Source organism: Geotrypetes seraphini, chromosome 1 (assembly GCF_902459505.1).
Source record: "Geotrypetes seraphini chromosome 1, aGeoSer1.1, whole genome shotgun sequence".
Classification (NCBI taxonomy): Eukaryota; Metazoa; Chordata; class Amphibia; order Gymnophiona; family Dermophiidae; genus Geotrypetes; species Geotrypetes seraphini.
The window spans coordinates 492,940,108-492,954,360 of NC_047084.1; the positions used below are offsets into that span (position 1 = coordinate 492,940,108).

The following is a 14,253-nucleotide window of genomic DNA, read 5'->3' on the forward strand; positions in this document are numbered from 1 at the left end:
TGGGCCATTTGGCCTTTATCTGCCATCATGTTTCTATCTGTCAGTGCCGCCTCTGCAATCCTGCTGCGAGTGAAATTCATTGGGGCTTTTCTCCTTCCATACTCAGCTGTAAGTTTGCATCTGGGTCCAGTTAACAGGTTCAACATTGTACTTTCTTGTTCCCTACTCAATGGTAGTTTCTTTTTTTTATCATTATATATAGATAACATATATAAGAAATAAAGAGAGAACTTCTACAATTTTAAAGGGAATAATATTCCTGGATATAATATCCATTACATAATTAATGAAATTCACTCTAAATAAGTCCACATTCTAGAGGAGAAACAATTCACATATCTGAGAGATTAATTTTAAAAAATAATAACAAAAACCATAATAATAATTGTAGAATTACATCTTCTTACTTTTACTTTAGGGGTGTCCTAAATTCCCTTCAGAAGTATTGGAAATTGTTATTCTCTTTCCTTCAAGGAAAAATTGTAATTGAGAGGGCTCAAAAAATATATATGAATGCTGATCCTAAAGGATCTTACATTTGCAAGGATATCTCAATTGGTATTTTGCCCCCAATTGTATTACAAACTGTTTCAATTCAAGGAACCTTTTCCGTGAGTTGCTTTTGAGACGTCTGGAAACATGCTGGAAACTTACTATCCAGAAAGGTCATTTCTTTCAGCCTGAAGAACAGTCTAAGAAGTGCCTCTTTGTCTTGTTGAAAGACAAATGTCACCATGAGAGTAGAACGACAGGTTACTTCATCCACTGAAGTTTCAAGGACTTCTGTTAAGTTCAGAGGATTAGGAAATTCAGAAGAAACTTCTGGAACTGAAGTTTTCTGTTTTGATACTGGCAAGTAATATATCCTATGTAAAGGAGGTAGTCCGGTCTCAGGATATTTAAATATTTCTTTTAAGAACTTATAGAATATATCTTTGGGAGATATTGTTAGCACTTTAGGAAAATTAAGAATTCTAAGATTCAACATTTTCATATAATTTTCAAAGTTTTCCATTTTCCTGGAGAACAATAATCTATCCTGCAATATAACAGACTAAGAGGCTTGTAAACTTTGAGTTCTCTGATCCAAATTTTGAACTTTTCCTTCCTGATCCTTCAATTCCTCCTGGAGTTTATCCAATCTCTGTTCTTGAACAGTCACCAGTGGTGAGGTTCCTGCACATAATTTATAAAAAGAGTCCAAATAGACTCTAAAGTGATTTCAGCAGGTCTTACCAAAGGAAGGACTAAGGAGGTATGTCCTTCACTCGCTGAAATCTCAGCCACCTCCTCTGGAGAAGTTGTTCCTGCCGTAGGGACTTAAGGATTAGGCAAGCCCTCCAGCTCCATGGGTAACGCCATCCGTCCCTGTGGAGCCGCCACTATTCCCCAGTCTCGCGGCTGCAGAGGGGGTGGAGGTCCCGCGGGGCTAAGCGAGACTTCGCTCCCGAGAGCCGAAATCTCTCTCCAATTCGGCTCAGCTGGTACGCCTTGAGGCGAAGATGTCAGGAAGCGGGTTATTTCCTCCTGTCTCGTTGAGGCTAATCCTGGCTGCTGGGCTGAAGCAGCCGCTCTGCCTCGTCTTTTTGGCATGTCGCCAGCAAAATCTAACCCGAAATCGGGCAGGAAGCTTAAGTCCGCAGGAGAGCACAACTCAGCGTCCTCTCTGCAGCGCAGCCATCTTGTTTCTCCCCTGGTAGTTTCTTTTAATGAGGAATGTGCTGGGGGATGGGGTAGAGGGGCAAAAAAGGTGTGTTTTTGGGAAAACAGAGAGAGTGCACTGTTTGATACAGTGAGACAATAGTGGTATTTTCATTTATGGATTTTTTTTTTTTTTTTTTTTTTTTTAATGGTGAAATTTTTTATGTTCTTCCTTAAGAACATAAGAGCCATACTAGGTCAGACCAGTGGTCCATCTAGCTCAGTATCCCTCCTTCTGTGCTTAATGCTGTTTTGTTTTCTATCTTTCTGTCAGATTTTGTCTGCTGAACTACTAGATTGTAAACTACCTTGATGTCTTCTGACTATATGTCAGTATAACAAATGAATTAATACTTAACTAACTAAATGCAGTCCTTACTGCTGAAAAAGGCAATACCAGCTCAGCAGTTGCCTTGCTATTATAAATCTGAAAAAAAAAACGAAAGGAAGAAAACGAAAAGACTACCAGGAGATTACGGACAGAGACTCACTAGGTGTAGGGTTACCACATTTTTCTCCGGGAAACCTTGGGCACATGGTTCCGCCCCATCCCGCCTCCAGCCCCACCCCATTCTATCCCAGTCCCACCCATAGCCCTGCCCCCATAAAGCCTCCTCTCTTCTTCTAGACGAGATCCAGCCTCGTCTGGAGGACCTGAAGCATGCGCGGATGTGTGTGATGTCATCCGCTCAAGCTCAGATACCCTCCAGATGCGCCAGGAGCTCATTGGGGGTTTTCCAAAACCTGGACAAATGCCAGGTTTTAAAAAGTCCACTCGGGAGCCCAGACAGTCCTCTAAAAAGAGGGCAAGACTGGGTTTTCCCAGATGTCTGGTAACCCTATGATCTAAAACTTTGCTTATGACAAATCCCAGCAATGATGTTTTTCAATTCGGTCTACAATCCCTTCCTCTCCCTCCTATGCTGCTATATTTTATTGCTATGAACTGTCTAGAATGAATATGTTCTGTCCTATTGTTATTGTCGTTCTTTTCTCATTGAATTTTGATTTTAGATTGAAAACCACTTTGATCAATATTTTAGCCCATTTTATTTAAAATTTCCTTGTAAATGTCTTGTTCAATTACAAGACATTCAATATGTATTTTGGGACCCCATTCAATTGCAACAATTTTTAATGTCTCGAGAAAAGAAATGAGGTTTGTTGCTTTAATGTTTCATCTCTGAGAAATTGGAGGAATGTCAAAGTCCCCCAAAAATGGAATGGTTAGGATTCGATGAATCAGGAACCAATTCTTAGTTTTCTTTATATCTTGTGTTAGTTGGTATTAAGGTTTGGCTCTCCAACTTTGTGGGCTTGAAAAGGAATTTTTGTATTATATGTATAATTATTGCTAAACTTTGTGAAATAATCCTTTTTCTTTGGTATCATTTGATATTAGTAATTGTAAAATTTGCATAAATAAATTTAAAAAAAAAAATATATATATATTTTAGCCCAGGAAGTATAGCAAGTTTTTCAGTCTTCTGTGTGTTCTAAAAAGTCCCCTGTGATTTGCTCTACCCACTGTGTACAATCCACTTGTGAGCTTGGGTGCAACTTTTCCCGGTGCTAGAGTCATTTCTGATTGTCTCAGAGCTGCTCTGGAAATCACCCAGGTTGGGCTGAAACTAAGCCTACAATACAGTTGGATTGCACAAGAGGAAGTGACAAGTTTCCAAATCCATAGTTTTAGGAGAACGAGCAACAGTATGCATTAAGCAAGCTCTTTTCCTCTGTTCCCCAAATCAAAATAGGCATGCAACGCTCATAGCTTGCCAAACAGGGTGTCTTACTTAGCTGCTTCGGAGGCTTCCCTCAGTTCTTCATCCAGTCTGCACAGGTTTTAAATTAGCGATGCAGAAGAGGAAAAACAAAACAAACAGAAGCAGGCATTGCATAAAAATGTAGAGCAGAGCAAAGCAAAGCAAGGCAAGTTTTGGGACTTGTGCCTGAGCCATTGATTCTGGGCAGTGATTCTTGGTGGAAATACACAGGAAAAGAGAGAAGGGTCAGGTTGTGGAATGACAATGGCCCATCTCCCTACATCCCTCCTGCCAATTTTTTTTCTCCACAAAATTGTGCACATTCATGACAAATATTACTGACTATGGGGCTCATAATTGTAACTTAAACACGTCTAAAAATCTGCCCAAGTCGGCACTTGGACGACCTAATAGACAGGTCATCCAAGTGCCGATAATCAAACTGACTTTCTGGACGTATCCAGGGACTTTTTAGGCCTCTGAATGCCGCTGTGCACCCAGAGCTAAAAGGGGTGGATCTGGAGGAGTGGTTTGGGCAGGATGTGGGCCGACCTAGACTTAGTTGTCCTGCAGAAATAATCAAATGTTTCATAAGACTTCCTGGACGAAACTTATACATTGTGAGTTAGACAATATAAACGCAGGTATAAGTGCCAAAAAGGTATCCAAAGTGACCAGATAACTACTGCAGAGACAACATAAAGACCCCTACACACTCCCCCCAGTGATCTCTAACCCCCCTCACACTGCCACAAATATCAGAATAAAAATGAACATACCTGTCTCCAGAACATCAGCACCTGTTATAGGAAAGCCTACTAGAGCTGCATACAGGTGTCGTAAGTAGCCTGGGGGTAGGCTAGTGAACCATAGAGAAGAGGATCCAGGCCCATAAGCCACTCTAACTTTTACATTCATGGTGGAAAATGTGAGCTCAAGAAAAAAAACCAAAACCCTACGCTACTGCCATATAGGGACCACCTGCAGCATAAGGGATATTGTGGTTGTAGACAGGTATATATGGGAGTTCTGGTGAAATATTTATGTGGCAACCTTTTTGTGAAGTTCATAGCATTGCCCTGTAAGATGCCCCACTGCTCTGTTGCCATGTCTGGGTAGCCAGTGCATCACAATGCTGGCCCCTCCTACATCCAAATGGTCTTGTTCTGGGCATTTTGGACTTAGACAAATTTTTGGTCAAAAATGTGGTATTAATTTAGACGTATGGGTGGTCTGGACGATCAATGGTCTGGACGTCCAGATAGACGATTTTTGAAAAAAATAAAAAACTAGACATATTGTTTGAGAATGGACATTTTACCACTGCTGGCTTTGGGCGTCTAGTGCCCCAAGTCCGAACTGGACTTAGACGTCCTGGCAACAATCAGCATTTAAGAAAACACTGACTGCCACCGGCTGAATATAGGAGGAGTCTAATATTCAAAGTTACTTAAACAGGTAGGAGAGGCTTCTGCCTGGTAAAATCATCTGTGGCCACCTAAGCCCTGATATTCAGCTGCACTTAACTGGATAGTGCTGCTGAATATCACCATTAGAACCTGGATGTAACTAGTTAGCGGCCATATTCAGTCCACTAACAGATTAAGCAAGTGACTAAGGTTAGGACAGTGTAAAGGCTGTACTTTGGTAGCACCATGAGGGTGCCCTGAGAGGTTGCAGCAGCCCTTTTGATGATGCAGCTGCACAAGGCAGGAGCAAGTGGGCATCACTCTTGCCCATATGATCCCCTAGATCACCAGAGACCTTTAAAATAGGCCTCAGGGTGCCTATGGAGGGAGGTGGAATTGGCCAGGACTTACCCTTTATTTCAGGCCCTGGCTAATATTGGCTGGGACCCACAAAATCTTCAGGGACCAGTGCAGTCTACATCCACTAGGATATTCAACCTGGGGTCCAGACATGGCTCAGCATTGAATATCCAGGGCTATTCTGCCCGCCATTATCAGTGTTTAGAAAACTGCTAACCAATGCGTGCTGAGAGTGAACAAAATAGTGTCCCTATGTAAAAGCATTGATGAAGCCAGGAACACGGCAATAATGAAGATAGTGGGCACTAATTCACATCGTATCTCTCTCACAAGGACTACAATTTTGATAAAATTATCCACTCCTTGATCCCCATGGATGTATCTTCACACTTTGTCCTTCTTGTACATGGTACATGATCACCCCAGTCCCTCTAAAGCTCCCCCATCATGAACAGTAAGACCTCCCAAACTCCCCCGGTATTATAAAGAGGACTACAGAAGCCCTTGACATCAACAATGCAGCTTTGTTAACCCTAAGCATCCTTTAAATTTCAATAATAAACTCCCCCCAATCCCAGAAGTGTTATTTTAAACCTGGGTGTTGATGATAAAGGAGCATCTGTAGACTACTTTTGTTACCCACTAGCAACCAGGAGAGATTATTGTTGGGTTTTGTGGGTATTTTTTTTTTTTTTTTTGGGGGGGAAGGGTGTTTTAAAGTTGATGCTGGAAATTTAACTAGGTCTTATTGTTGATGTTGGGAGATAAAGGAGATGGGAAGATGATAATATGATACAGGGGGGTTAATTTAGTTTTGCATCTACCCAGTGGCATATCTGGCTTGGCAGCAACTGGAGAAGAACATTCCCTTCTTGCAGGCAGTGGGGAGATGGGATGGAAGGTGCACAGGGTAGCAGTCTACATGCATGTGGCCGTCAGCTCTGATGGTACCCCTACCCAGGAATAGGAAATTGACATTAGAGGGGGCAGGGACTGGCAAAGCCAATGGCTGTGTGCATGCGAACCGTGTCCCTGCAACTGTTCTGTGTACCCCTGTGGCTGCACCTGGGTCGACCATCACCACTGCCCCATCCTTGGTACTCTAAACCAGCATTTCTCAACTCGGTCCTGACGTACCCCCTTGCCAGTCAGTTTTTCAGGATATCCACATTGATTTGCATACACTGCCTCCATTACATGCAAATATTTTTCATGCATATTCATTGTGGATATCCTGAAAACCTGACTGGCAAGGGGGTACGTCAGGACCGAGTTGAGAAACGCTTCTCTAGAGCACCTACCCCTTTATTTAGATTTCAGGTATAAACTGGTAGCTGGCACTTGCATATACCTCAAGGAGGATGCAGAATCCAATGGGGAAATTCTTTAAAACAGACACGTATTCTCGTGTACTTGTGCAAATAGCAACTTTTAAAAATTGCTACCTGTAATTAGTATGCCATCTAACTACGTAAGGAAGAAGCTATCAAGGTGGGCTACAGCTAAGATGTGTTATTTTATCACCAACTCTTGCTTTTAAGCCATAGCTCCCACCTTATGCAATGAGACCTAGTTACTAATTATACCTCAGGTTAACAGAAAAATAGCCCATCATAACAGTAGCCAATATTGATAACTTAGGGGTCCTTTTATTAAGGTGTGCTAAGAATACAGTGGAACCTGAACTTAATCCGTTCCAGAACCCCGTTCGAGTTCCAAAGCGTTGGAGTTCCAAGACAATTTTTCCCATTGAAAATAATAGAAACTAGATTAATCCATTCTTGGGTTCCACAAACTCAAATTTTAACAATAAATACACTGGATTTTAAGGTAAAATGTTAATAAATATTCCAAAGCGGCATTCAGATTCTGGGGCACAAACACACAGACAATGTGCAGGGCATTTGGATTCCAAGTTGTTCGAGTACTGGGGCTTTTGGATTCCAAGGTATCACTGTATAAATGGGTGTCTTAGTATTTAGTGCGTGCTAAATTGGTGTCTTAGTATTTAGTGCGTGCTAAATTGGTTAGCGCACCTTAATGAAAGGACCCCTTTACTTATCTAAATGCTTCTAAAATGACCTCCACAGTGCCCTGGCCTGTCTCCAGCTCGCAGCTGTCCTTTCTCGGTGCTAACCTCGCACGAGACCTATTCACTACAGGTTATAGAGGCAACAAACCCCCCACAGAGCCCCTGTTATGGCAGAGCTCCAAAATCGGTGATTCTTATTCACTGATTAGTCTTCACAGGCGTATTATTTCCCTTGACAAGCTCACTATACTTTGCCGCTGGGGGGTCTCGATTTGGAACTCCTTGCCTATACACATAAGAGCGGAAACTAATTTAGAGAAATTCAAAGGAACATTCAAGTTTCCCTTTTTAAAATCGCTTCTGAACACTAACCATCCTTTTGTTCGCTCTTCCATCTCTCTCCCTATTTTCTGATTTCTAGCCAAAGAGCTACAGCAGTATAACATTCCTCTCCCTATTCCTATTGTTCTTTCCATCAATGTCATTTTTCCTAGACTTTATAGTAGTTCCTCCTCCTTCCTTTCTGTTAACTGTCTTTTTTTTGTCTTTGTAGTTCATTTGTATATGTCTCTGTCCTAATTTTGTATTCCCCCTTTTTAAAAATTATTATTATTGTATTTTCACCTAGAATTCAGGATAGGCGAGTAATCAAATCTTAAATAAACTATGAACTATGTTTTAATACTTCATTCTCACAGAAACAGTCATCAGCAAACATGACCTTCACTTAAAGACTCCCATAGCGACTACCTCCTTTTCACGGTCATGAGGATAGCCATCGTGTAGCAGGGGATCTGAGGTGTGCTGCGCAAAGCGAATTTATGCAGTCAGGCACTTTTAACATGCTCAGCTGCAGTTTAGGCCAAGTCAGAAGCATCTCTGGTTTAGTAGATTTTAATCGCAGTGGTGGACATTGATCTCAACGGTAATGAAAAGGAGGGCAAAGGCCTTGCATTAGCGAAAAGAATATAAAATGCCGCTCCTTTCACTGCTACTGTTGAGGTCACCACAAAAGGATGGTGACTCCCTAGGAGTCACAAAATTTACCTCACCCGTCTGGTAAAACATCTCTCTTCATCATACCTTACAAGAGAAAAGGGATTGAAGTGTAGTGAGGAAATGACATTTATAAACAGAAGAAAAAAAGATACAAAGCAGAATACAGATAAAAGGAAACATACTGCAGTATTTTTGTATATACACACAATTTACCTTTAGTTCAGGGTTTTTCAACTCAGCCCTCAGGACACACCAATCCAATCTGATTTTCAAGAAAACCACAATGAATTTACTATACATGAGATAAATTTGCATATAATGCCTCCATTATATTAGGGTTACCTTATTGTGCGTCGAAAAATCCTGGACGCATGGCCACACCCCGTTCTGCCCCTGCCTCGCCCTGTTCTGCCTCCAGCCATGCTTCATTCCGCCTCTATCCCCGCCTCCAGAAAACTTTGTCTTGTAATTCCTGACCTCCGGGCCACGTCCAAGGGCCTCCGAACATGCACGGATGCATGTGACATCATCCGCGCATGTGCAGAGAGGCCTTCCAGATGCGGCCAGAGCTTTCCAAAACCCGGACAAACTGCTGGTTTTTGGAAAATCTATCCAGGCACTCGGACTATATCCATCTCATGCATATTCTTTAGGAATACCTTGGAAATCCAACTGGCTTGGCAAGTCCTAGGGACTGGGTTGAGAACCTCTGCTATAGTTACATTAAAAAGGAGTTCTTTCCATCAAATGTTATAAAATTGACCTAAAGTTTCCTATTTAGAGAAGTTGTGGAAACTTAAAAAGGCAGAGGAAGAGGAGGCAAATACACCCCTTCTAATGCTTAACCAAAAGCTGTGGAATTGGTGCATTTTTCAAACTCTTGTGTTTTATCTGTGGCAAACTATTATTGAAGCCTTCCACTTCTACTTAGGAACATTAAAAAAAAAAAAAAGCATTTCAAAATACAAATCTTATTTTTTTTGTAGCTTTCAACTTTATTGTTTTTTTGTCTTTTACCCTCTCCAATATTTGATATTCTTAGGGCCTCTTCTATTAAACTGCGCTAGCAGTTTTCTAGCGCGGGGAGCCGTGCTGAATGGCCCGCGCTGCTCCCGATGCTCATAGAGTTCCTATGAGCATTGGGAGCAGCACGGGCCATTCAGCACGGCTCTCTACACTAAAAACTGCTAGCGCAGTTTAATAGAAGAGGGGGGGCTAATCAAGAGTGCACACAGCAGAACAGCATAAACTGGGATTCTAGTGTCAGCTGATGCCCTCTACAGGCCTAAAAATAAAATCTGCATTGTTTCTACAATTTTAATACAGTTTAATCTCATTTTAACAGACTTCAAGGGACCTGGAAAAACAGTATGTTATACCAGAGTCTGTTATATCCAAAGTTGCATTTTTAAAAAACTTTATTTAGGTCAATTTGAAACAACGTACAGTCGATGAACAACAGTCACTGCACAAACATATCAGCAACATCAATAACAAAACTCAGCAAAACATTGGTATGGCCAAAAAGGGTTGCAGAGCAGAGGCTGCAAATTACAGACCAGTAAGTCTCACATCAATAGTGTGTAAACTCATGGAAACTTTACTTAAAGGTAAATTGGACACGATATTGGATGAGGGAAATCTGAGGGACCCCTGTCAACATGGATTCACTAGGGGCAGGTCATGCCAATCCAATCTTATCAGCTTCTTTGACTGGGTGACAGGAAAGTTAGACTCGGGAGAGTCTCTGGACGTGGTGTACTTGGATTTCAGTAAAGCTTTTGACAGTGTCCCGCACCGTAGACTATTAAACAAGATGAAATCGATGGGGTTAGGTGAGAAACTAACTGCATGGGTCAATGATTGGCTGAGTGGAAGACTTCAGAGGGTGGTGGTCAACGGCACCCTCTCTGAGACATCGGAGGTGACTAGCGGAGTGCCGCAAGGATCAGTCCTGGGACCATCTCTTTTCAACATATTCATAAGGGACTTGACCTGGGGGCTTCAGGGTAAAGTAGCACTGTTCGCCGACGCCGCCAAACTGTGTAATATAGTAAGTGAAAGCAGTCTCAAGGGTAGTATGACGCAGGATCTGATCATGTTGGAAAACTGGTCCTCAACATGGCAGCTGGGCTTCAACGCTAAGAAGTGTAAGGTCATGCATCTCGGCAGCAGAAATCCATGCAGAACATACACCTTGAATGGAGAAGCACTAGCTAGGACTTCAGAAGAACGGGACTTGGGAGTAATCATCAATGCAGACATGAAGGCTGCCAAACAAGTAGAGAAGGCCTCATCCAAGGCAAGGCAAATGATGGGATGTATCAAGAGAAGCTTCGTCAGCCGCAAGCCTGAAGTCATAATGCCACTTTACAGAAACATGGTGAGACCTCATCTGGAGTACTGTGTGCAATTCTGGAGGCCACATTACCGTAAAGATGTGCTTCGAGCCGAGTCGGTCCAGCGCATGGCCACTAGAATGGTCTCCGGACTCAAGGGTCTCTCATAAGAAGAAAGACTGGGCAAATTGCAGCTCTATACTCTAGAGGAGCGCAGGGAAAGGGGTGACATGATTGAGACATTTAAATACATCACAGGACGTGTCGAGGTGGAAGACAACATCTTCTTTCCCAAAGGACCCTCGGTCACAAGGGGGCACCCGCTCAAACTCAGAGGAGGGAAATTTAATGGTGACACCAGGAAGTACTTCTTCACAGAAAGGGTGGTGGATCACTGGAACAAACTTCCGGTGCAGGTGATCAAGGCCACCAGCGTGCTCGACTTTAAGAATAAATGGGACATCCAGTGGGATCCCTACGAGGGTCGAGCTAAGGAACTAAGTCATCAGCACTCAGACTTAATGGGGTGGGTCAGTAGAGTGGGCAGACTTGATGGGCTGTAGCCCTTTTCTGCCGTCATCTTTCTATGTTTCTATGTTTCTATGAAATGATTGCAAAACCAGAACACTAAAAGATGTTCTAAAGCATTATGTCATACTGTACTGGAAAGCAAAATAATCTGTCATTTTCTTCTGGGCTGCATTTTGATACCGTATCACCGGCACGCCACGCGCCTTGTAGGCGGAGCCTGCATGTCCGTTCTAGCCGAACAAAACTACAGCTAAAAGCGACTCTGGGGACCAAATTGGTTGTCCATTATATCCGAAAGTCCGTTATATGTGAGTCCGCTATATGTGACGATTTTCTGCATGTTTATAAAGGGGAACGGCCGGGACCAGCGGACCTCATCCGCTATAGATGAGGTTCCGTTATAAGCGAATCTATTATAACAAGATTATACTGTATAGCAAAGAGCTTTCTAAAAACATCAAATGCGCAGATACAACACGGTGATGGCACATGTACACACGCGTGTGTGTGACATCATCACATCACATCCGTGCATACGCGGATTCCCTCCCGACGAGCAGATTGAAGGAGGCAGGGCTAGAGGTGAGGCTGGGGCTTGGTGTGGGTGTAACGGCATGGGGGTGGGTGGAACTGGGTGGGCCTTATCTATGTGTCCAGATTTTATGTACGTAAAATCTGGTAAAATCTGGTCCTCTGTAGCATGATGGCCTTTAATGAGTGCAACTTAAAAAAAAAAAAAAAAATCAGAACCACCTTTTTTCATAGGTTTTGGAAGGTGACAATCCAAAAAATCATCCAGGGGTCAAGTTGCAATGGGGTACAATATCCTATTTTCTCTACATTAAAATAATGAGTCCTCTTGGACAGAAATCTTACTATGTGAGCACAAGTGGATGCTGTAGTGAAAAAGGCTTTTTCTGTACTATGGAAATTACATTCATTAAGGGCTTTTTTCATAACTACACTTTTCAATTATAGGTGCAGTCTTTAGTTTTATCTTTTTTAGACTATTGTAGTATATTTCGCCAGTCTACAAAAGAATTTTCAGAAATTCTAGTTAATTCAGAACTCAGCAATACAATTGATTTTTAATTTGAATAAAAAGGATAACTTTACTCCTTATTTTCATAAACTACACCGGTTTCTAACAGAAGCTAGTTTTCAAATGTGTCTGTTTTTGTTATAAGGCGCTTTATGGTCTATTGCAATGCTATATGATTAATCAATTTACTTTCAATATATCGAGGCCAGGGGCGGTTTAAGGCAATGTGCTGCCTGAGACGAGAGATGAGATGATGCTCCCCCCTCCCAGTACAGCATCTCAGTCACTCTCTCACTCTTTGCCTGCCTTTCCTCTCGGTACATAAGCTCCAATACTCTCTCACTCTTTATTCTCCCTCCTGGTACAGCGTCTACCTATAACTTGTTTTAAAATCTACTGGACACAGCAATTCACACAGCCGTCCTGCCGCCTTTCTCTTCACTTCGACCTGCCCAAGCAAAAACATGAAGTTATGTCAGAGAGGGTGGGCTGCGTAAGTTGCAGACTCTGGTTACTTCCAATCTTCTCTTAACTCTTTTCAGGATCTCATATCCATTTTTCATTTTTTTTTTTCTCTCCTTGGATCTTCTTCATCTCTTCCACTACATCCATCTTCAACACTGAATAGGAAATATCAGCTTTCTTCTATTTTACTGACTTTGTCCACTCAGACCTCGTTCATTCTTAGAATCCAGTCTTCAGTCTCCTCTCTTTTTTTCAGATTTTTATCTCAATCACCCAGGGTCACCCCGCCCCCATTCTGCTTCTCTGATTTCTCAGTCTTTCTCTAACTCTTCCCTATGTCATGCAACATCTCCTATCTCTTTCTCTTCCCTCTCATCCATTCAGCATATCCTCTGTGTCTTTCTTCCCTCTCCCCAGTTATGCACAATCTCCTCTGTGTTGCCCCCTTATCCAGAATCACCTTTCTCTATCTCTCTGTCTCCCTGCCATGCAGGATTTCCTTTCTGTCTTCCCCTCCCTCTGCTCTACCCTAGTCATGTAGGATCTCTTCACCTCCCTCCATATTCATCCAATCTCCTCTCTCCCTCCCCCAGCCATCCAGAATCTCCTGTCCTTCTGTCTCTCTCTATTACACCCCACCATCCAGCATCATAGTAACATAGTAAATGATGGCAGATAAAGATCAGTACTCTTTTTTCCTCCCATCCAAATCCCTCTCTTACCTTTTCTGTTTCTTCCCCATTTAACATCAAGGATCTCTTCAATGTCTCTTTCTCTCTCTCCCACCATCCAGCATTGCTCCTCCTTCTCTTACTCTACCATCACCTCTCTCTCCAACCATTCAGCATTGCCTGTTTCTCTTTTCACTATCTAACTTTGCTGTTTCTCTTCCCCCAATATTCAGCTTTGCCCCGCTGTCTCTTCTCTCCCCCCATCATCCTCTATCTTTCCTCCCATTTTCCACCTTCAGCATTATCTCCTCCATTATCCCGTAATCTGCCTAGGATCTAGGAAGGCTACAAATGTATGTGAATAAATAAATGAGCCTGACATGTGAGAACTGATCAAAGCGCTGTAGGATTACATTGATTATGTTCCCAGTATTTGCTGCTCATATCATTACAGCACTTCTGACTATCTTAGGTCAAATTAAAACAATTTGATAGAAAGATGGGGTTGGTCCAAATCCCCCTTAAATATTTTTTGTGAAGTTACACTGAAGTTAAACATATTTTACCCCAAGAGAAAGATGAATAATGGCTGCACATTTAAACAACACTTCCAACAGGGACAAATGAGATTAACACAACTTTTTTTTTTTTTTGTAAAAACTGTCCTTCCGTACTGGGAATACATTACATTACATTAGTGGTTTCTATTCCGCCGTTACCTTACAGTTCAAGGCAGAATACAAAACGAAACTGCAGGAAAATGTACAGGGACAGGAATTTTATTAAAGTAACAAAAAATTAAAAACAAGACAAGTGCATAAACCACATAAAATATATCCAAAAACTAGTCCTAATGTTCATGTGGACCGGACCCGACACAGTCCGTGTTTCAAAGAAACACTTCTTCCTCAGGAGTCCCAATCGTTGATAATATTGAA

The 14,253-nt window shown here is 42.1% G+C and overlaps 1 protein-coding gene across 9 annotated transcripts in view; it reads right to left on the minus strand.

Moving 5' to 3' along the window:
• The window catches only part of PRUNE2 (prune homolog 2 with BCH domain), a 447,750-nt gene that overhangs the window by 23,394 nt on the left and 410,103 nt on the right, over positions 1-14,253 (minus strand). For 3 of the 9 annotated variants that reach the window (XM_033927022.1, XM_033926966.1, XM_033926958.1), the window contains 2 exons: positions 8,316-8,351; positions 3,498-3,536 (listed from right to left, as the gene is read on the minus strand). The exons of 2 other annotated variants lie outside the window; for them this stretch is intronic. In XM_033927022.1, the coding sequence (XP_033782913.1) occupies positions 3,498-3,536; positions 8,316-8,351 (75 nt within the window). The remainder of the gene's footprint in view (positions 1-3,497; positions 3,537-8,315; positions 8,352-14,253) is intronic. 4 more of the 9 variants (XM_033926990.1, XM_033926974.1, XM_033926996.1 and 1 more) reach the window with 2 other exon arrangements.